The 19,901-nt window shown below is 37.4% G+C and overlaps 4 protein-coding genes across 4 annotated transcripts; 2 read left to right on the top strand and 2 right to left on the bottom strand.

Annotated features, from left to right (window-relative positions):
- Positions 1-1,704: 1,704 nt before the first annotated feature.
- LOC106306877 lies at positions 1,705-4,449 on the bottom strand. Its single transcript, XM_013743654.1, has 9 exons — positions 4,327-4,449; positions 3,812-4,219; positions 3,564-3,678; positions 3,384-3,449; positions 3,174-3,262; positions 2,993-3,080; positions 2,662-2,892; positions 2,371-2,472; positions 1,705-2,280 (listed from the first exon to the last, which is right to left on the bottom strand). Exons 2-9 carry the CDS (start codon positions 4,159-4,161, stop codon positions 1,912-1,914), a joined length of 1,410 nt encoding a protein of 469 aa, XP_013599108.1. The 5' UTR covers positions 4,162-4,219; positions 4,327-4,449; the 3' UTR covers positions 1,705-1,911.
- Positions 4,450-5,068: 619 nt separating this feature from the next.
- Positions 5,069-8,349, top strand: LOC106292201 (peptidyl-prolyl cis-trans isomerase CYP57). Its single transcript, XM_013727836.1, has 10 exons — positions 5,069-5,358; positions 5,438-5,616; positions 5,700-5,801; positions 5,889-5,989; positions 6,097-6,238; positions 6,509-6,734; positions 7,016-7,055; positions 7,260-7,455; positions 7,646-7,786; positions 7,971-8,349. Exons 1-10 carry the CDS (start codon positions 5,139-5,141, stop codon positions 8,106-8,108), a joined length of 1,485 nt encoding a protein of 494 aa, XP_013583290.1. The 5' UTR covers positions 5,069-5,138; the 3' UTR covers positions 8,109-8,349.
- Positions 8,350-10,132: 1,783 nt separating this feature from the next.
- On the top strand, positions 10,133-14,910 carry LOC106313375 (serine/threonine-protein kinase tricorner). Its single transcript, XM_013751176.1, has 13 exons — positions 10,133-10,374; positions 10,775-10,949; positions 11,099-11,182; positions 11,550-11,791; positions 11,886-12,129; positions 12,315-12,394; positions 12,605-12,689; positions 12,983-13,117; positions 13,209-13,322; positions 13,767-13,814; positions 14,046-14,127; positions 14,295-14,330; positions 14,541-14,910. Exons 1-13 carry the CDS (start codon positions 10,229-10,231, stop codon positions 14,627-14,629), a joined length of 1,560 nt encoding a protein of 519 aa, XP_013606630.1. The 5' UTR covers positions 10,133-10,228; the 3' UTR covers positions 14,630-14,910.
- A 283-nt stretch (positions 14,911-15,193) lies between these two features.
- LOC106309192 (aminopeptidase M1) lies at positions 15,194-19,699 on the bottom strand. Its single transcript, XM_013746256.1, has 18 exons — positions 19,407-19,699; positions 18,995-19,140; positions 18,809-18,911; positions 18,547-18,733; positions 18,378-18,471; positions 18,154-18,307; positions 17,970-18,074; positions 17,771-17,887; positions 17,580-17,693; positions 17,270-17,452; positions 16,886-17,171; positions 16,682-16,803; positions 16,498-16,595; positions 16,211-16,388; positions 16,001-16,115; positions 15,853-15,920; positions 15,614-15,769; positions 15,194-15,529 (listed from the first exon to the last, which is right to left on the bottom strand). The coding sequence occupies exons 1-18, from the start codon at positions 19,620-19,622 to the stop codon at positions 15,350-15,352; spliced, it is 2,622 nt and encodes an 873-aa protein (XP_013601710.1). The 5' UTR covers positions 19,623-19,699; the 3' UTR covers positions 15,194-15,349.
- Positions 19,700-19,901: the final 202 nt, after the last annotated feature.

Below are 19,901 nucleotides of genomic sequence, written 5' to 3'. Positions count from 1 at the left end.
GAATTGTCATCACTTGAGTTCTATATGATAATGTTTTCTTTTCACCATAACGAGTAAAAATGAAAATTACAAAGAGTTACGAGTCTTTTTTTATCAACTAAATCGAATAAACTCACACGGAGTTTAAAAGAGAAAATTTATGTTCATGAACCATGAGCAAAGTTAGAAATGCATTTTGGCGAAAAGTGAGTAAATACGAAGAAGAGGACAAGCATGAATGGTGTGGAAATAGATGTACTGGAGCCCAATCTGAAACGGACATCAGAGAGATGTGGTTATACGAGCACCGTTGATGGTGTTGTCTTCAACTTCGTGTCTGCCACATGTGCTCACGTAAGCCCATCTTTATTTTTATTATTTTGTTAGAACGTAATAACTAGTTCTTTTATTTTATTTGAGTGGATCCATTTTCTTTTGTTGTGATCTCTTCTAGTCTTTTATATAGTTGTCCACCAGGATCGATCATGACGTATTCCTTTTATATTGGTCTCACCTAAAACATTATGTCCTAAGATTCTATATGTAAGATTCCATTTCCATCCATATTCCAATTTTAATAAAAACGAATCTTTTTCGATTATTCGAAAGATATGTTAGTGCGTTTGCGGTAGATTGTATAGTTAAAACAGCTCCATTTTACACCTACCCACAGAGTTCTACTTGGGCTAACTAGACTATATAAACATGGTAGTGCTATCGGCTCTCTAGAATAGTGTTATTGGTTAAGATATTGTAATTTAATATTTTGATATCTTTAGGTTTAGAAAACTAAGATTTAGTAGATATTTCAAACCATAGACAAGAATCCGATATCAAAGATTTCAAACTTTATTAACCATAAAAGTAGATAAAATAAACTTTTAAAATAACAATATAAACATTATTTAAAGATAAATTAGTCATTGAAAATTATAAATTCTCATGTAAATAGTCGTGCTTGTGTTTGTATATGTGTGTGTTTGCATTCATATATTACATGTTTGATGATTGTCAGGATAGCTTGATTAAAAACATATGGTGATTCCTCCTTTGAAAGTAAATAAAGATGTGTTGAACTAGAACATGTCACTAGATTGTATGCGTGTTACTTCAGAGGAGCTGGCTTTTTTTTGGTACCATCACTTTTTAACAAACAAACGCTGAAATAAATGTTTTAAAATTTCTAAACAGATGCATTTATACCTGCCCACAGATTTCTCCCAAGCTAATTAAACTAAAATATATAGGGTTCTGTCATTGGCTCCCTAAAAAATAGTGTGATTTGTTAAGATGTTGTAATCTAGTATTTTTATATAAGTTTTAAGTTTCGGAAATTAAAATTTAGTAAAGATTTCGAACTATGATATGACACGAATCCGATATCAAATATTCCAAACCTTGTGGTCCACAAAATATAATAATAAAAATTAATTAATGAAAAATGTAAATAGTCATGCATGCTTATGTTTCTGTTTCTGTATGTGTGTATCTGCTTTCAGATCATACATGTTTAATGATAGATGTCGTGAGAGTTTGAGTTTGGAAGAACTGATTTACACATGCAGATAGATGAATGATGTGCATGTATTTATCACAGAGTGACGGAAATGATGAGTAATATTGATTTTATCTGTACAACCAAGACTTATTTTCATGCCATTTAATATTTATCTCCAAAAATGGTTTCATAAACACTTTGTTCTTCATTGTTACTCTTTTATGAAATGAATTGAATTTCCATCTTATTCACAAGTAAAACAGCAGAAAAGAGACAAAAGCTCACGAGTCACTAATAAAAATGTAATAATAATGATTAAAAAAATCGAAATTTACAAAATATATATAAAAGAACAAAGAAAGATGGAGGTTATAGGTTTTCTTCACTTCTAACACACTCTTCCTTGGAGAACAAGTTAAAGAAGTGTGTGCGTTTTAGCATTTAACAGCTCTCGGGCTAGGGATCCCCATGTAAGATAACCGTGGGGAAACTCTCACTTTAGGACTCGGTCTTGGAGATGGAATAGGTCCATAAGTATTAGCTGGTGAGACACGAGGCGAGAGACTGACTTGCTCCAATGCTTGTGTCTGTAGCTCCATTGGATAATCCCTAACACACCCAATTCTTGGACCATATCCACTTGACCATTTACAAGACAGTCTCTTCGCATGATCAAACACAGGTCTCGCTCTCTCTTCTTGCTCCGAAGGCATCTCAACTTCTTGTGAGATCTCTTTTGCTTCTTCTTCTTCGTCTGGAATGGATTTGAATGATGATGAATATTCTTCATTCACAGCACATCTCTGCAATTCAAGATTCATCCCGAGTGAATACAAACATGTTCTTGCTACGCAAGAAACATTAAAGGATCTAATATTTTGTTATTTCCTTACCTTAACATTGGTGAGATCAACATTGTGCTCCTCCAAGAAACTTATAAACTCCTTGAAGTTTTCTTCTGTTGGGAGATAGTGTCCACTATATGGCCATATAGCCTGAGAAAACAAAACGTGATCGAACATTATATCTCTTTCATCTAATTGTTAATTGGTATTGCTTAGAAATAATATTGGGTTTATAATCCTATCGATGTGATAAGTATCTCCTTGCCTTATAAATAAATACTTAACTAACAAGACCATTTTAGTAAGAGATTCATACGTGAGGGAGAAGCAAGACAGTACCTCAAGGATCCCATCGCGAGCAACCAATCTTCCTGCAGCAGTTGTGGCTCCACCAGATAAGAAACTAGAGTGCTGGAACACACCTTTCTTCTTCTTCCCTACGTATAAGGTTCTTGTTGTGCTAAGTACAAAGATTGACTTTGATTCCTCTGTTGAATTGATTGGACTCATGCTTTCTTTGTACAATAGTCTCCCATCTTCCACTATCACTTCATATGCTTCTCTCTCCATCTAAGAGTTTGAAAGAAACATATAAGTTAATGAGTGTTCAAGAAGGTAAAGCTAGGCGCTAGCTAACTAGTATGGTTGAGTTTGAGGGTAAGAAACTCACTGGTCCGAGATATGTGATGCATTGTTTCTGCAGAACACTTCTTGGATGTTTCTCAAGATTTACATCTTTGCCGTCTCCTATGTCCAACCTTTATTTTCAAAAGGGTGGAAACAAAGTTTAGAACAGATTCAGCACACATGAAGAAATGAGATGACCCTTTTTTTTTGGATGTAAGACTAACCAGTAAAAGAAAGGCTGTGAGCTCTTGCTCGCTGACCAGACATCATAATAGAAGTGCAAGTTGTGGCCATAACGATGGCGTGGGTCAATCTGTTGATAGAAGAAAGGGACAATAAGATTAGATTCACAACATCAAATAGGAACTCATAACTTTTGATTTTGTGTTACTTCACAAGCCCCCTATCAGTTATACTGTATTGCATTAACTTACAGCTTCGAGCCAATGCTGAAGAGCTAATTTCTGAGCCTTTTCATCTTTTGACAAGCCTTTCCCAACCTACATTGATATTATTATTTCATTAAAAAAAAAGGAAATAGTGAAACTAATAACACCTTGACTTAAAAGTAAACAGAGAGATACAAAATAAAACTTGTGAAAATGATGGCAGACCTTAGCAGCTCGTTTTCTAGCTCGTGTCCATTTCGAAGCAGCCGGTTCATGTTTCTCTTCTTTAAAGAAAGACACAGAGCTCAGGTCCAGAGTTGCACCATCAAGAGTCTTCCACCTACAACGTTTCAAGCAATAACAAGGGTTAAGTTCAAACTTTTTCTTTAATACCAGAACCACAACATATAATATTAATTTAAACATTTTAAAAACATTAAATAGAAGAATAAGATGTGGAACATGTAACTCACCAGAGCTCCTCAACAAGGACAGCACAATCAGCTAAGTTCCTTCTCGTCCGGTAACTCTTGTATACTTTTTGTAGCGTAGTCGCAGCTGCATCAAGCTCGGTGACAGGTCTAGGGGAGAAGAACACAAAAGGCTCAGGTGGAGTTACTGTGGGTTTCTTTATCTGGAGACTCTCACAGTTTCTTCCATGCAAAGCGTTTGGAGTTGACTTCTTTGTCTCGAAACCTGAATCAGTCTTGGTCTCTTTAGGAATCTCCCAGCTGTTGAAACTCAAAGACCGCTCCATAGTAGGATTCTTGAAACTGCTGGTTCTTGATGTCAAGCGGCTAAAGGAACCAACTTCAAGACCCATGGCCACAATAAAGCGAGAATTGACCCTTATAAAAAGTAGTTTTCAATTTAGAAATCCGCTGCAGACATCAAGACAGATCAGTATCAGCTTTAAATTCATTAAACAAAAACTGCCGTTGTATTAATATAACTATACCAACCAAATACTATTAGTAAAATTAAATACCTTGTGGGCATCAAACACAAAAAACGTTCTTGGAATTAAATGATCAGAGTATCACTCTTTGTATTCCTTTTACCAGGAGATAGAAGAAGACTTTCAAAGAATAAATAAATGTAGAGAAAGCGAGACGAGAAATATGAATATGACTAACATAGGTTGAAGAAGACTCTTATATATAACGTGGAGTAGTATGGGCAGTTGTGAAGACTAGTAACCGAGTAAAAAAGTCATAATTATACAAAAATCGTTGAATGTCAAATACTATGACGGAAGATTCAAACTTGGTGTGTCTGAGAAAGTTGAACATTTGAATAATCTTTTACTGAAAAGGAAGGGTAGGCTAAAGTGAAGGTAACTTCATGGAAGTTATTGAAGAAAAGGACTGTACATATAACACAACCCATGACATCATTATTTAATGTTACTAATTAAATTTGATATCTCTGAGTTTGATTTTTCCGGATAGCGATCGGGTGACGCATGTTTTGGTCTGGTCATGAAGATGGTCTTAAATGTCAACGCGTGCGGGTGACGCATGTTTTTGTTTTCAATGCATCCGGCACTTGCTAACTTGTTACCATTGACTTGACTTTCTGCGTTTTGAGGTTGGAGACTTTTACGAGAGAAAGTCCAAACATTGGGAAGATACTTAATTGTAGCTTGATGATAATGGGCCGTATATGGGCTTCAATTTTTAATATCTTGGGCTTACTATTTAAAACCCAGCGAAGGAAACCTATACCTCTCGGAGAAGCCCATCAAAAAAAGCAAATCGGAGAAGACGACAACGAAGAAGCTTGTGAGAGGAGGAGGAGATGTCGACGATATACGTGCTCGAGCCACCGACGAAGGGAAAAGTCATCGTGAATACAACTCATGGCCCAATCGACATCGAGCTATGGCCTAAGGAAGCCCCCAAATCCGTGCGGAACTTCGTTCAGCTTTGCCTCGAGGGTTACTTCGACGACACCATCTTCCACCGTGTTATTCCAGGGTTCCTCGTCCAAGGAGGCGATCCCACGGGCTCCGGCACAGGTAATCGTCCCAGATCCTCTGATTGATCAACTCCTAGGGTTTGTATTGTATTGATTCGATTGTGAGTGATGTGTAACAGGTGGAGAGAGTATATACGGAGGTGTGTTTGCTGATGAGTTTCATTCGAGGCTGAGATTTAACCATAGAGGGATTGTGGCGATGGCTAATGAGAGCTCGCCGAATACTAATGGGAGTCAGTTCTTTTTCACTTTGGATAAGTGTGATTGGCTTGATAAGAAGCATACTATCTTTGGAAAGGTTAAAAGAAATTGACTTTTGTTTGTTTGTTGTGCTTCGTTACAAGTATTGTTTCTAAGAGTTCTTGATCATGTTCTTAATAGGTAACGGGTGATTCAATCTTTAATCTTCTGAGACTAGGAGAGATTGACACTGGTAAAGATGACCGTCCCCTGGATCCTGCCCCCAAAATATTATCTGTCGAGGTAAGAGTTCTTAAATCTGATGCATAAGACAATGTTTATCTCCCGTTATTGTCAGTCTTGTGATTTGCTTGTTTTTTTATACGTTAGGTATTGTGGAACCCTTTCGAAGATATTGTTCCTAGAGTGTTAGCAAAGGCATCGCATGCTCCTGTTGCTGAAGCCAAGGAACCCCCAAAAAAGCCTGTGAAGTAAGATGCTATCCACGGAATATCGATAGTTTAAGCTTCTGTATCTTTGCGTTAGCTGTTTGTTGAGTTTTTTTTTTCTTCCTTTTTTTTGTCTTTGGTACGATCAGGAAATTGAACTTGCTGTCATTCGGGGAAGAAGCTGAGGAAGAGGAGAAGGAACTGGCAGCTGTAAAGCAAAAGATTAAGAGCAGTCATGACGTGTTGAACGATCCTCGACTTTTGAAGGCAGAAACTACAAATAAAGAACGGGTAATAGTACAATTTTATCTCCTTTTTTTTTTGCTGGCGTTTCTTCCCCTCTCATTTATTCCTCTCTTCTGTGTGCAAGTCTAGGCTAATCAGTATGTAAAGTGTGAAAGTATTGCGAGTAACTATATTACTTATCCTCCTGGTTGTTACATGTAATGAAACTTAGCGTTCTTATATCATAGGCATCAGATGAAAACTGAAGGTTTTCTTTATGGGTGTCTTTCTTTTTCTTTCTGATGTATATTAAAAACTTTTTTTTTTACATTTCAGAATGCATCTGACTCGAAGGAGGTGCTATCTGTGCGGGAAGCTCTGGGTTCTAAGAAAGAAAATGCACAAAAAGAGAAAAGCTGGCCTGTATCCGATCCAGTTGGACATAGTGATGATGACGATGATGATGGAGACGAGACTAAATTTGATGCAAAGATGAGGAATCAAGTGCTTAGCAGAAGGAAGGAGATGGGAGATATTCCTCCAAAACCAACTCAGAAAAAAAGTAATTAGTTTTTCCATCTCTCAAAGCTGAGATATTAAACTTATGATTTACATAATAAAAGTGCAAACCAACGCATATCTGTGCTTAGGGATGCTTCTAACCAAATCATAATAAAAGTTCAAACTTATATATAATTAATTTGATGTTTCTATGTTTTGCACCATATTCCCAGAGAGGAATATTGTGCAGCTCTCTCTCTCTATTCCTGCTTATTGTTTATATTATCTCTAGTTATTTCTGTACATTCTAATTAGATTTCCTTGTGGTTGTCCTCTTAACAGAGAGCTCTAGTGTGAAAGCCCCTGAAGAATCTATCAAAAGGTAATGACACCGCAGTTAAACTCTATTGTCTCTTATAATTCAACACGCCTGGCTCTTATTTTGTGTGTTTAGTTTAGGTTGGGAAAACAAATGAGTTTGCTTTCTGAGGGATTTATGTTTGAATCTATTTTACTTAAATTCATGTTGGCATAACCAGTCCAGTAACACAAGTCATTGACTTACTAGTTATTATGCTATTTACAGGTCTGATGTTTCAAGTAGTGAAGATGAGAAACCGAAGATGGAAAAGCTATCATTGAAGAAAAAGGGAATAGGTTCAGAAGCCAAAGCCGAACGATTGGAGAATGGAGACGCTGATTTACAGCTTTACAACGCTTCTGAACGCGCCCGACAGTTACATAAGTTGAAGAAGCGCAGAATGCAAGGAAATGAGGATGCTGTAAGTTGTTTAAAACAGCTTCTAGCTTAAATTCTAAAATATGTTTTCTTATGGATTCTTTACCCATCTTTGCTCACTGACCAAATCCGTGTTCCTGATTATATTCCCTAAAATTAATTTGTAAATCCGTCCAAGAAACAGTCTTAGAAGATAGTGTATTAACTGATCATTGTTTCCCTCTTGTTCACAGGTGTTGGCAAAACTCGAGAAATTTAAGCAATCCATTGCTGCAAAACCGTTTGGCTCAAGTAGTGAACCAGTAGACAATATGGAAGACGATGTCTCTGATTGGAAGAAAGTAAAGCTCAAGTTTGCACCCGAGCATGGCAAGGTAAATCTCTTAAGGTTCCATCGCAGCTGATGGTGTGAGGTTCTAGTGGATGTAGTACTACACTACTTCGGTCATTTTAGTTCATAGGATAGGGCATGCTAATAATGAATATTTTGATCAGAAGTTTGAGCCATATGTATATGTTTACTATGCCATATCCTGAAAAAGTGAAGCTATCTTGCAGGACAAGATGCGGAAGGAGGATCCAGATGCGTATGTTGTGGTTGACCCTCTTCTAGAAAAGGGAAAAGAAAAGTTCAACAGAATGCAAGCCAAACAAAAACGAAGGGAACGAGAATGGTCAGGAAAGTCTCTTGCCTGAGTACTGGAATCATCTGAGTTCGACCACCATCAAGGGCTTGTAATGTAACATCGCATTTGGAGGTTAGACACACTTCAGATGCCAAACGAATAGTTAAGCATTGTTCTACTCTTGTTATGCAACTTGGCTGGTTGAAATCTTATTCAATTTAGCACTTTAAAAAAAATCAAATTTGTGATAGAACGTTTCTGTAGAAAGAATCTGGCATGTCTTGCTATTAAAAGCGATGTTTCATAGTTCACGGCTGGTGTCGTCGAGATTGGCTCTTTGCTAATAAACTACTAATATAAGGAACTTGTCGAGTTGGCATTACCTCAATCGCCACAACGTGAAGAAGAAACCAAAACATCTTTTATTCAACTCTCTTTTCTCTCACTGTTTTTTTCTGTCTTCACGAGCTCATTTTGTATCCTTCTCAAAGAGCTCTTCTTGTTGTCTTGTCTTTGTTTGATAACAAACCTTTTCTTTTACAAAACGACCATGATACATGGTAGAACATAAATTAATTACTCTTTTTCTTTAATGCAGCATGGTTGTTCATTGCTTTACAGAGAATGAACCAAAGAGTTATTCCTAGGTAGCAGATAATAGTGTTTACATGTTTTATACATAAACAATGGTACCTACTTATGAATAGTGAATCTTCTGCACTCGCATGTGTAACATTCAATTCCGCAGCAAAAGTACAAAACCCCACTTGCTCTTTTTATCTTTTTTGATCGACCCTTATGAACTACATTCCAAAAACATTTGCGTTTTCAAAAGCAGAATTCTATAAAAACAGCCATTGGCCGGACGCCACGTGTGAGACGTGAAAAAATAGGCAAAACGCTTTTTACTTTTTTCTTCTTGTTGTTGTCAAAATTTCGTTGTCGCTAATTATGATTACAACGCAGCATTCTGACGACTTGCTCCCTCTTACAGCTAGACCACCACCACCACCTTTCTCTCTCACTTTTACTTGTAAAGAAAAAGATAACACACTATTTTTTCTTCTATTTATCCTTTTAGTTTACATAGATTTCTCCTACACATTCATATACCCAGAAGAAGAAAAATATTAAAATTTGACTCCACCTTATTTATATTCCTGAGAAATGACTTAAAAATACAAATAGCTTTCACAAGGCTATGATTGGTCAAAACCAAGAACGGTTGACTTCATATGATTTCTTGACCGGCATAGGAAACCCACAATCACTTTCATTGATCTGTGTAAGAACAGTATGTTTGTTGAATGGTGATAACGTTTCACCATTCCACTTGATCTAAAAGCATGGATAACCTTTTTTCTATATCTGTTGTTTTTGACAGTTGTTACACAACTTTTTTTTTTAAATTATGAAGTTAATAACTTTAAACATAAACGGTAATTACTTTGGAGAATGTATAATCGTTACATAGTGTGACAGCTAATCTGCATACAAATGTAGAAAACGCACATACCATAGTTTATAATTGTCAAAAATTAGGATAATTATACACAAACATAATTATCCTAACTAGAAACAGAAGGCATAGATAGTAGCTAGATTTTTTTTTACATAAATAATGGATCCCAATAATTAAATACTTAAGACTATCACAAGCTTCACAGAGCCCATCGAATCCTATGCGCGTGTGAAAACGACGATCCAATCACGAAGCTAAAATCTTCAGCTTCGTTGTATAAAAAAAACTTATCGAGACAAACCTCAAATTCCAATTACGCCCTTGACAGCGATACACTCTCTCTCTCTCTCCAACCAAACATATCTGGAAATTATAAATAAAAATTATACTTTATCTGGTAACCCATCAAATAAAGCTATTAGTGACATAATAGATGACAAAAAAAAAACAAATAAAGAAAATTTAGGAAACAAATCTACTGAGATTAGGCTGTAAATCATACGTATGTATTTCTGAAATCTTTCCCATATACAGAGTGCCGTTTTTAAATACAATGTCGACACGTGTCGGTCAGAGGTTCGGCTTCCGAGGGTAAGATTGTAAAATCACAATCGTCATCTCTCTTTAAGAATTTCCAGAGCGAGCGAGAGAGAGAGAGAGTGCTGAGAGAGAGAGAGGTGCTTTCCGATAGCCATTCACGTCGAGAGAGAGAGAGAGAGAGGAAGGAGATGGAGGATATACAGGAGGAAGAGAACGGTACGGACGAGGAGGTGCTGGGATCGAGCTTGACCATGGAGAAAGTGGCGGCTGCTAAGCAGTACATCGAGAATCACTACAAAGCTCAGAATAAGAACATTCAGGAGAGGAAAGAGAGGTATTATAAATCGTCTCTTTCGTTGAGAGAGAGATTTGAGATTTGGAATATCGTTTTTTGGAGAGACTAAGTTAGGGCGAAATTAGTTGTGTGAGCTTTGATTAGTCTCTCGTATTTGATGATAATCATGGTGGTTACTCTGTTGTACTCATTGGTGGTGGATAGGGAAGAGGAATCTGGTTAAGTTCTGTGGCTTCTTTGCTTTGTGAAGCAACCAAGTATCTGTATCTATTAGTGATTCCTGATTTTAACATTGGTTAACGAACTTGAGATTTGAAGAAGCTTGTTAAAGTTCATGCTCTCTTCACTACTATGATTGATCTAAGTAAAAGGAAACCTTAGGAGATCCGATATGAAATCTGCTTGCGTTGTGTAACTGACATTGTGTGATTTTTTGTAGGCGGTGGATCTTGGAAAGGAAGTTAGCTTCTTCTGGAGTGCCAAAGGAGGAGCAGATCAACATGATTAAAGATCTGGAGAGGAAAGAGACTGAGTTCATGAGGCTTAAAAGGAACAAGATAAGTGTTGATGATTTTGAGCTTTTGACGATCATCGGAAGAGGTGCTTTTGGTGAGGTTTGTACGACGAGCTATACTGCCTGTGCCTTTAATTTCTTTACACATTCTTGCAGTTCAAAATATAAACACTATAGCCGGGATGCACTTTTGTTTTCGTAGTGATTATGGTACGTCTAATCTCATAAATAACTTAATCTGACTTTCAGGTTCGCTTATGTCGGGAGAAAAAGTCCGGGAATATTTATGCTATGAAGAAGTTAAAGAAGTCTGAAATGGTCATGAAAGGACAGGTATAAATTCGTAAATAGTTGGAACAGTGTGCCACCCTCTTGACTACTATTGTTGGCTGGAGCTTAAATTTAGTCTTTGTCTGTCACTATGAGTTTTTTGATGGTAATTTAATCTGGTGATTGCATGTGTTTTCTTCTGTTCACTGATAACAATATGTTGCAAAGTTAAGGATATTGGTCTTCATGTGTTAAGTTTCTATAAGTTCAACCAATATCTCAAATACATGGTTCGATTTCAAGATGCCGGCATATGCTAACATATCAAATAACAAGCATACTAGTTATACTGTATTCTCGTTTACAGGGAAAATTAACTATGTTTGTGGTCTTTCTCTTCCTAGCATCTGATTAAATGTGCATTTTTCAGGTCGAACATGTCAGAGCAGAGAGGAACCTGCTGGCTGAGGTTGCAAGCCATTATATAGTGAAACTCTACTATTCATTTCAGGATGCCGAGTATTTATACCTGATTATGGAATACCTTCCTGGTGGTGATATGATGACTTTGCTCATGAGGGAGGATACATTGCGGGAAGATGTTGCTAGATTTTATATTGCTCAAAGTGTACTGGCCATTGAGTCCATACACAGATACAACTATATTCACAGGTGGATTTTGGAAATTATCTTAGTTTGCAAGCTTTTGGTGCAAACAGTGGTACTTTCGTACATCATTTGACCTGTCTTTCTACTCTTTTTGCAGGGATATCAAACCTGACAACCTTCTTTTGGACAAAGATGGACACATGAAACTCTCAGACTTTGGGCTTTGTAAGCCTCTTGATTGTAGAACTTTGCCTTCTATTCAGGAGAATAGGGCCACCGATGATGAAGCTGTTACAGAACCTATGGATGTTGATGGATGCTTTCCCGACACTGATAACAAAAGAAGCTGGCGCAGTCCCCAGGAACAACTCCAGCATTGGCAGATGAATCGCAGAACACTAGTATGTTTTTTTTTGTTGGAGTAGAAAATTTCCCTCTGAATTATCAATATTGCTCTGATTCCTGAATATACCAAATATGACCTGAGTGAGCATTTTAAACTTTCATCACCTCTACTGTCTGTTGATAAATATGCATGGCATCAACTGGCGATATTGTTGTCTGATTGGTTTCTCTTTTCTTAAAGGCATTTTCGACTGTGGGAACACCCGACTATATTGCTCCTGAAGTTTTACTGAAGAAAGGATATGGCATGGAATGTGATTGGTTAGTTGTTTTGTTTATTTCTATTTCCATTTTCAGAGTGGTCTGTTACATCGGATAGTGCTATAACTGTTTAAATTTGTGCGCGAACAAGTAGCAGCCATACAGTTTTGTACCGAATTGATTGATTTTCTCATTTTTCATTCCGCAGTTTTTCCATATTCTACTGGGGTGGAGTTTATTTACCTTTGAAATATCTTTCTCGTCTCTCAGGTGGTCATTAGGTGCAATTATGTACGAAATGCTCGTTGGGTATCCTCCTTTTTATGCAGATGACCCCTTATCGACATGCAGAAAGGTATATTGCGTTCTGCTGTTATGTTCACTATCCAGTGATTTTCTCTATGTAAAGTTATAAACAGTTGACAGTAAAGAATTTGACTGGTTTCCTACTCAAACTTTATGTGCGTCCGAGTTAGCAAAATGTTAAAATCTTATTATAATTATTTCATATATTTTTGTTAACTATGCATTGATTAGTGGTAAAATTTTGTTTAGCTCGCTTGTTGTAGATGCAGAAAAGAAAACTAGACATTTTGTGTTTGTATGGTTCAGTGATCATATTCATGAAGTCTTATTTCTTCCTGCTAGATTGTCAATTGGAGAAATCATTTGCAATTTCCCGAGGATGCTAAGCTGTCACGCGAGGCAAAAGATCTTATCTGTAGGTTGCTGTGCAACGTGGACCATAGACTTGGCACTGGAGGAGGAGCCCAGCAAATCAAGGTAAGGATGGTCCATGAGAATATTAAGTAGTACTTGTGATAAGCCATAAGCGTCGTCATTTTTCTTTACTTGTCTCTTAAATTTGCATCAGGTTCATCCTTGGTTCAAAGATGTTGTTTGGGAAAAGCTCTATGAAATGGATGCTGCGTACAAACCCGAAGTGAATGACGAGCTAGATACACAAAACTTTATGAAGTTTGATGAAGTATGCCATAAATTCTTCTTTTTCACTATCTTTCATTATTTGAAAAATGTTTTCCCGGGTAAATAGATTTCCCTCGTATTACTTTATGAGCTATCATAACTTATAGCAGTATTAAGGCTCTACATAAATATGAGCGGTTCATATCTTATAGTTATTCCACAAATTATACCTGTTAATTTCAGTTATGTGGCTTATACATGTGACAATGGTGCTAATATATACTGCCTTATCGAGCAAATATTTGGATGATATATTGTAGTTCATGGGAGTGCTTCTCTTTAATCACATTTGTGTTAATTGATATTATCTATTACCTAGGGGATAGGAATGTGCTTGTTAGTGAACTGATGAAGAATAGCCACTCTTTGATCCATTTTAGGATATTTTTAAGTATTTTTCTATGATAATGTGAGGGGCTTACTGAATTTTTTGATACTATCTCAGGTGAATTCTCCTGCACCTGAAAGAACTAAATCAGGCACCTCCAGGAAGGTTTGTAAATATTGTTAAGTGTATACTTAATCCAGCGGGTTTATATTCAAGGATATGTGAATGGATGTTGATACTCCACACAGCATAGTAGTGTTAGCTACTGAAGTGATGGATATAAGAAAGCATCATCAAATGCTGTTGGTTGATATATATTTTTTTGTCTGTGACGAAACCTGTTTTCATTAGATGTTTCACTTTTTGAATGACACATCCTTTTTCCATTTTGTGCAGAATCTTGCTCCCAAGGATTTAAGCTTTGTAGGCTATACATACAAGAACTTTGACGCCGTGAAAGGGTTGCGTCATTCACTTGGTACATCCAAAATCCCATACTATTATTAAATCATTTTCAACCTCATACCTAGACCCCTGCATTTTTCTAGTCTTGATGGTCTGTTTAAAGTAAATGAGATACTGGAGAATTTACTCTTAATCAGACACTATGAAAGAATCTGACTAATATCTTTTCCAACTCTGTAGAGATGGCAAGAACTATGTCTCTGGATCGATCACCAGGTGAGCTGTGTTTCATCATTTGAAAACTTCATGCTTCTTTTGTTTGCCTTTTTGCATGTTTAAATCCGAAAGCTTCTTTCACAGATACGGCTTAACCACAATCTCATATATATATATATGCATATGCATGTATATAGTTTACATAAAGTACCACTTCCAATTCACAAGAAAAAAAGAGTGAAAACTGATATAAGTCAAAACTGTGTGCAGCTGAGGTGATGCCTGTGGAGCGGATAAGCGGGGAAGCAGCAGAGGCTCCTCAGATGGTATCATCGATGGATGATCCAATGGTAATTTGAGATAACCAAAAGTAGTAATGAAGCAAAAAGAAGACTAACAATATGGTTAGCCTTTTCCTGATGATTCTGCGTATTAGAAGAAGAAAGAAAAGGGGGACCTGAGTAAAGTCTTTGTGTTATATAAAAGCTGCCCAGGTTGGCTGTAGTAATGTTGCCTTCTCTAGTGGCAGTTTTATTGCAACACTTATAACTCTCTTTACCTTTCTCTGTGTGTATCAAAATCAAACTTTTATTTCTATAAATTTGAAGACCCACCATGGAGTGAGGACTTTTAGAGTGTATATTTGAGTTTTGTTGCAAGTCAGATTTCTAACCAAACTTGGATACAGAAGTTTGATGTTTGTTCTGTTTTTCTTTCCTTGTATCCAATCCATCATTAGAGCCAATTAGTCATTAACAAAGATGGTTCATAAAATTTATATGAATCATACAGATGTAGTCTTGTCTAAGAGACAAAAACTCATCATTTCACATCTTCGTCTTATGGTTTATAGCTAATCAAGTGGCAACTAATCATCTTCAAAACTGTCTATATCGCTGCACTAATCACCCAAGTCAAAACGATATCCAAAAGGAAACTTTTATTGATGGCAAAGTCAAAGTCTGAAAAAGAAACTTCAAATTCTGTGTTGAGAAGGAAAGAAACAACAAAGGTTTGCATAGTCACAGATACTTTAGTTTATTCAGGAGATAAAACAACACGAAAGTGTTTTGAGACATTTAGTTTGAAGAGAGCTGAGCAACGAGGTGTGTGAGATTGTCTTCCTTTTTGATACTCTCCACCCAATTAGCATTAATATGAACCTTTTCAATGCTCTGCTTCAAGGTTCTTGCCATTGAAGGCTTCGATCTCGTTATGAAATACTCCTGCACTTCTTTCGCCTTCTCAAACGACGCAAACTGAGACAATAAAGACATAAGAGAATCGGTGATCGAGCAGAAAGATCAAGAACTGTTCATGGACAAATGAAAGAGTTAACTAACCGGAGATACAACTGCACTTATGAAGCGAGTTAGGAGAAAACCAGAACCCCATGTCTTCTCAATGTACTCCCACTTCTCCTGTAGCCATTTCCAGGCTACTTCACGTCCTTCCCAACTTACACCGGAAAGTCCATAAACCGCATCTTGATTCCTAACCTGGAGAAAACAAGAAAACCACCCCGTTTCAAAATCAAATAGTTCAAAGCCTAATGATAAGACAATACTCTCTATATATATACCTCATCAGACAATACAAAGTTAAGAACATCTTGAACTATACTGGGGTCTGGGCAACAAGCTAAAGAACCTGCAAAACCACAAAGGAAAACATTAGTAGTTGAAATAACAATCTTCTGTTAGATTATTTTCTGGAGAGATCAGTTATACCTAAGATTCGTGTTTTCTCCTGGCTCAGGTCTGTTTCCCTATACACCTTAAGCAGAGACTCATAACCAGATTTGTCTGACTTGTTGGCTCTCTGCATTACAGCAACATAAGCAGCCTGCGAAACAAAACAACCAATACAAAGATTAGAATTATAAGATCACAATATCCACATTTGGAAGCGAAATTGGGTTAATGTAATAAGAAACAAACCCTTCTAAGGTCAGGAGGCAGAAGCGAAGTGTTCCTATCAGCTAAGAATGCATCAAATCTCCGAATTGCTTCCTTGAGTGTCTCATCATGCCCAAACGCAGCAAGTGCAGTTAAGACTTCCCCTCTCAGCATGGCATCTAGATGGCTTTCCCCTTGTTTTGGGTCCCAACCAAGTCTCCTGTAAAAACAATGAACATTGTACCAACAATAATTTCCTTTTTCATTTTTAAATAATAATATTTTGTTGTTGATAAGTCTAAACTCTGTAGATGGGTAAAACAACTCACCCCGCAGCAAGCTGGAAAACGCCGATGAAAAATTGTTTAATCCCAGACGTCAGTTCTGAACTTACATCTGCTGCAATCTTCACAACTTTGTAGCTTATCTGTATGGAGGAAGAGTAAAAACCAGAGGCAAAAGCATAACTATGAAACAGGTAAAATTAAATACAAAAAAAAGAGAGATCCTTACAACAATGAGGTTTGACAGCACGGTATAGTCAAGTTCCTTCTTGTAAGCACTAATCAAAGTGAGCAACGAAGCCAGAGATTGCTGACGAGCCATACAAAGTGCAAAAGAATCATCCAAAATACCTGTAAAATAAAAAATTATATATCTCCAAAGAAGTTGCATAATGTCAACAAGAAAATAAAAACTCTGCCAAGGTTAAATTACCATATCTATCAATAGCGGTCAAGCTTTGGCTCTCTGTTGCTTTCCTGAGTCCAGCAGCGAGGCTGTCATCATATTTCACCCTATAAAACCCAGCCTGATCGACATTGATTTTTATCCAAGAGCATGTCCCATCGCCAATGGAACAGCCCAGTAACTCCTTTATATCATACGCTCCAGATTTGGATTCCAACAAGAAGTTTTTGCGCATGTCGTATGAACCACAGCACAAGGTTACTGGCACAATCCATTGTCCTTCCCCAGGAGAACCGCTTGACAAGAAACGAGACTGTAATTTAAAAAAAAATGAATTTAGTTAGTTCCCAAAATGGCAGGTAAAAAGGTATAACTAAGACATCCAGCAAGGAAAAAAATAAGTTTATGAACCTGCTCAAGTTCCAGTTTGCCATCTTTTAGTTTGGCTGAGACAACAGGATATCCCATTTGCTTTGTCCAAGAACTCATAAGCTTGTTCACAGGCTCTCCTGAACCCTCTTCCAAAGCGGTCCACAAGTCTTCTGTCTTTGCGTTTGAGTAAGCATGACGTTTAACGTATGCAGCAAGCGACTTCTGCTTACCAAAACCATATAAATAGAGTAAGAAGTTATGGAGACATTGGGGAAATTGACAATAGATGCCACCATATTTTTCCATAAAATAATATGAGAGTATAAGAGAAAATTACTAAGAGCAGAACCTGAAAAACTTCAGCACCAAGATAACTTTGTAGCATGCGGATGACAGATGCACCCTTCCTGTAGCTTATTGCATCAAATATTTCATCAATTTCAGAAGCATGATTAACCTCCACCTGAGGAAAGTTCAGATTTATGATAAATAGGTAATAATAGTGTCACATTTAATAACATATATACTTATTTTGGTTACCTCTATTGGGTGAGACTCCTCAAGCCCATCTAGCCTTAGACCCTCAGTAGATTCATCTAAAAACTGGGTCCAGATTTTCCACTCAGGGAACAAACTATCAGTAGCCAAGTAGCTGACCTGAAATAGACAAGGAGTAACAAAACATTCACAACAGAACTCAAAATCATTATAAATACAAAGGCCTAGAGTTGCAATGTACCCAAGTAGCAAAACCCTCGTTCAGCCACAGATGAGTCCACCACTCCATAGTGACGAGATTGCCAAACCACTGGTGGGCCAGTTCATGAGCAACTACAGTCGCAACCTAGCAGCAGAAGTTAAATGCTTTAGATAAATCACAAGAAAATCTTTTCTGATAAATTAAAAGGACACGTTTGCAGTACCCTTTGTTTGTTAGAAGCTGCTGAATGTTGCTCATCATAAAGAAGAGCTGTTTCACGGTATGTAACTAAACCGTAATTCTCCATAGCTCCAGCAGCAAAATCAGGTATCGCAATCATATCGATTTTGGGAAGGGGATATGGCACAGCAAAGTACCTACAAGAATGTTTGGTGTTATTTTGAAAAGAATATGATTGATGCAAGCAGATGTAGTTTCAAAACCTACTCTTTGAACAGATCCAAGGTCTTTGAACCAACATGTAATGCAAATTTTCCTTGGTCGGCTTTGCCCACTTGACAGTACACTCTGACTTTGATCCCTGAGCAAAAGATAGACACTTGGTTTAGAGGTTTAACTAAACAGGAGATACTAAGTAATAAAAATGAATTCTTACCATCGGATGTGTGATCTTCCACGTAGTCAAACAAACCAACAACAATCGCCACCAAGTATGTAGACATAATCGGTGACTCTTGATAAGAGACAACCTTCACGCTCCCATTAACTTTCTCCTCCACAACGGGCATGTTGGAGAGCGCCACCAAATCAGAAGGCACCTCCAGTGTTATCTTAAAGGTAGCCTATTGTGAAAACAAAAACAATATGCTCTTCATGCTGATAAAAGTGGAGGCAAAGAGAAGAAAAAAAAAATGTACCTTGCAAGCAGGTTCATCCCAGCAGGGGAAGCATCTCCTAGCATCGGCTGGTTCAAACTGAGTAACGGCCATGTTCTTCTTCTCGCCGTTATGTTCGTAGGTACTGCACACCAAGAGGACACTTTGAGGTACAAACCCTTATCTATGTAAACTTCTTACTTACAGAAATGTAAAAAAAAAATTCACCTTTTGTAGAATCCCTTCATCTTGTCACTGAGTATTCCATCAAAAGCCATTTGTAGAACTCCAACTCCATGAGGAAGATTCTCAGCAAACTCAAGCACAAGAATCTCATCCTCTTCAAAGAGTGACACTTTAGGAGCTGCAAGCGCCTGCTTAAACATAAAAAGTAATCTCTTTTATAAAACGAAACATAACAAGTAACAAGCCAAACACTCTTTTCACAATCCAATCAAAACCCGAGAAGACAGACATCTTTTTATAGCTAAGATCGAAAGTACATATCCAAATCATAAAGACAGTAACTCCTAATCACATTGTCGGAATCTGAATCCACATCATTATTACAACAACAACAACAACAACAAAAAAAAAAGAGCCAAAATAGAGACAGTGGTCGGAGCGTTGAAATTAATACCTGAGAGGAGTTATGAGGAGTGAAGGAAACGGAGGCATCGTTGAACGCGAGATCAGCAGCGTTGAGGACGATGAAACGAGTATCGGCGACTACATCGAGATCGATCGCTACCGTTCCGGTGAAAGTACAGGCGACGAGATCGGGAGTGAGACGGAGATCGTAGCGCTTGGGGACGGCGAACTTGGGGAGGCGAGGTTGACCTTTGAACTGATCCATCTTCTCTTTTTTTTTTTTTCTTTTTTGAGGTTGTTTTCGCTAATCCGAGGTGTAGTGTGTATCCTTAAATAAAATAAAAACAAAAAATTGCAGTGAAGGAAGTGTTTTATGTCACGCCACGCGAGATGATGATGATCATCACCACACGTGATTGGATTCCCTTTGTACGTAACTTACAAGTTAAAAAGCCCACTATACGCTATTGGGCCTTAACCGTTGAATACCGTGTTTATTTTATTTTAGCGAAAACGACGTCGGTTACGTAGCTTACAAGTTGGA

Source organism: Brassica oleracea, chromosome C1 (assembly GCF_000695525.1).
Source record: "Brassica oleracea var. oleracea cultivar TO1000 chromosome C1, BOL, whole genome shotgun sequence".
Classification (NCBI taxonomy): domain Eukaryota; kingdom Viridiplantae; phylum Streptophyta; class Magnoliopsida; order Brassicales; family Brassicaceae; genus Brassica; species Brassica oleracea.
The sequence above is the reverse complement of the archived record's forward strand: the minus strand, read 5'-3'. Positions and strand labels throughout refer to the sequence as shown.

Coding starts and splice junctions, on each gene's coding strand:
- LOC106306877 (XM_013743654.1), bottom strand. CDS start 4,161: ATGGGTCTTGAAGTTGGTTCCTTTAGCCGCTTGACATCAAGAACCAGC. Junction 3,081..3,173: donor TCACAGCCTTTCTTTTACTG/GTTAGTCTTACA, acceptor TTGAAAATAAAG/GTTGGACATAGGAGACGGCA. Junction 2,473..2,661: donor CTCGCGATGGGATCCTTGAG/GTACTGTCTTGC, acceptor TTGTTTTCTCAG/GCTATATGGCCATATAGTGG.
- LOC106292201 (XM_013727836.1), top strand. CDS start 5,139: ATGTCGACGATATACGTGCTCGAGCCACCGACGAAGGGAAAAGTCATC. Junction 7,056..7,259: donor CCTGAAGAATCTATCAAAAG/GTAATGACACCG, acceptor TGCTATTTACAG/GTCTGATGTTTCAAGTAGTG. Junction 7,787..7,970: donor TTGCACCCGAGCATGGCAAG/GTAAATCTCTTA, acceptor GCTATCTTGCAG/GACAAGATGCGGAAGGAGGA.
- LOC106313375 (XM_013751176.1), top strand. CDS start 10,229: ATGGAGGATATACAGGAGGAAGAGAACGGTACGGACGAGGAGGTGCTG. Junction 10,950..11,098: donor GAAGAGGTGCTTTTGGTGAG/GTTTGTACGACG, acceptor TCTGACTTTCAG/GTTCGCTTATGTCGGGAGAA. Junction 12,690..12,982: donor CCTTATCGACATGCAGAAAG/GTATATTGCGTT, acceptor TCTTCCTGCTAG/ATTGTCAATTGGAGAAATCA.
- LOC106309192 (XM_013746256.1), bottom strand. CDS start 19,622: ATGGATCAGTTCAAAGGTCAACCTCGCCTCCCCAAGTTCGCCGTCCCC. Junction 17,888..17,969: donor ACGAGGGTTTTGCTACTTGG/GTACATTGCAAC, acceptor TGTCTATTTCAG/GTCAGCTACTTGGCTACTGA. Junction 15,921..16,000: donor GGAGAAAACACGAATCTTAG/GTATAACTGATC, acceptor GTGGTTTTGCAG/GTTCTTTAGCTTGTTGCCCA.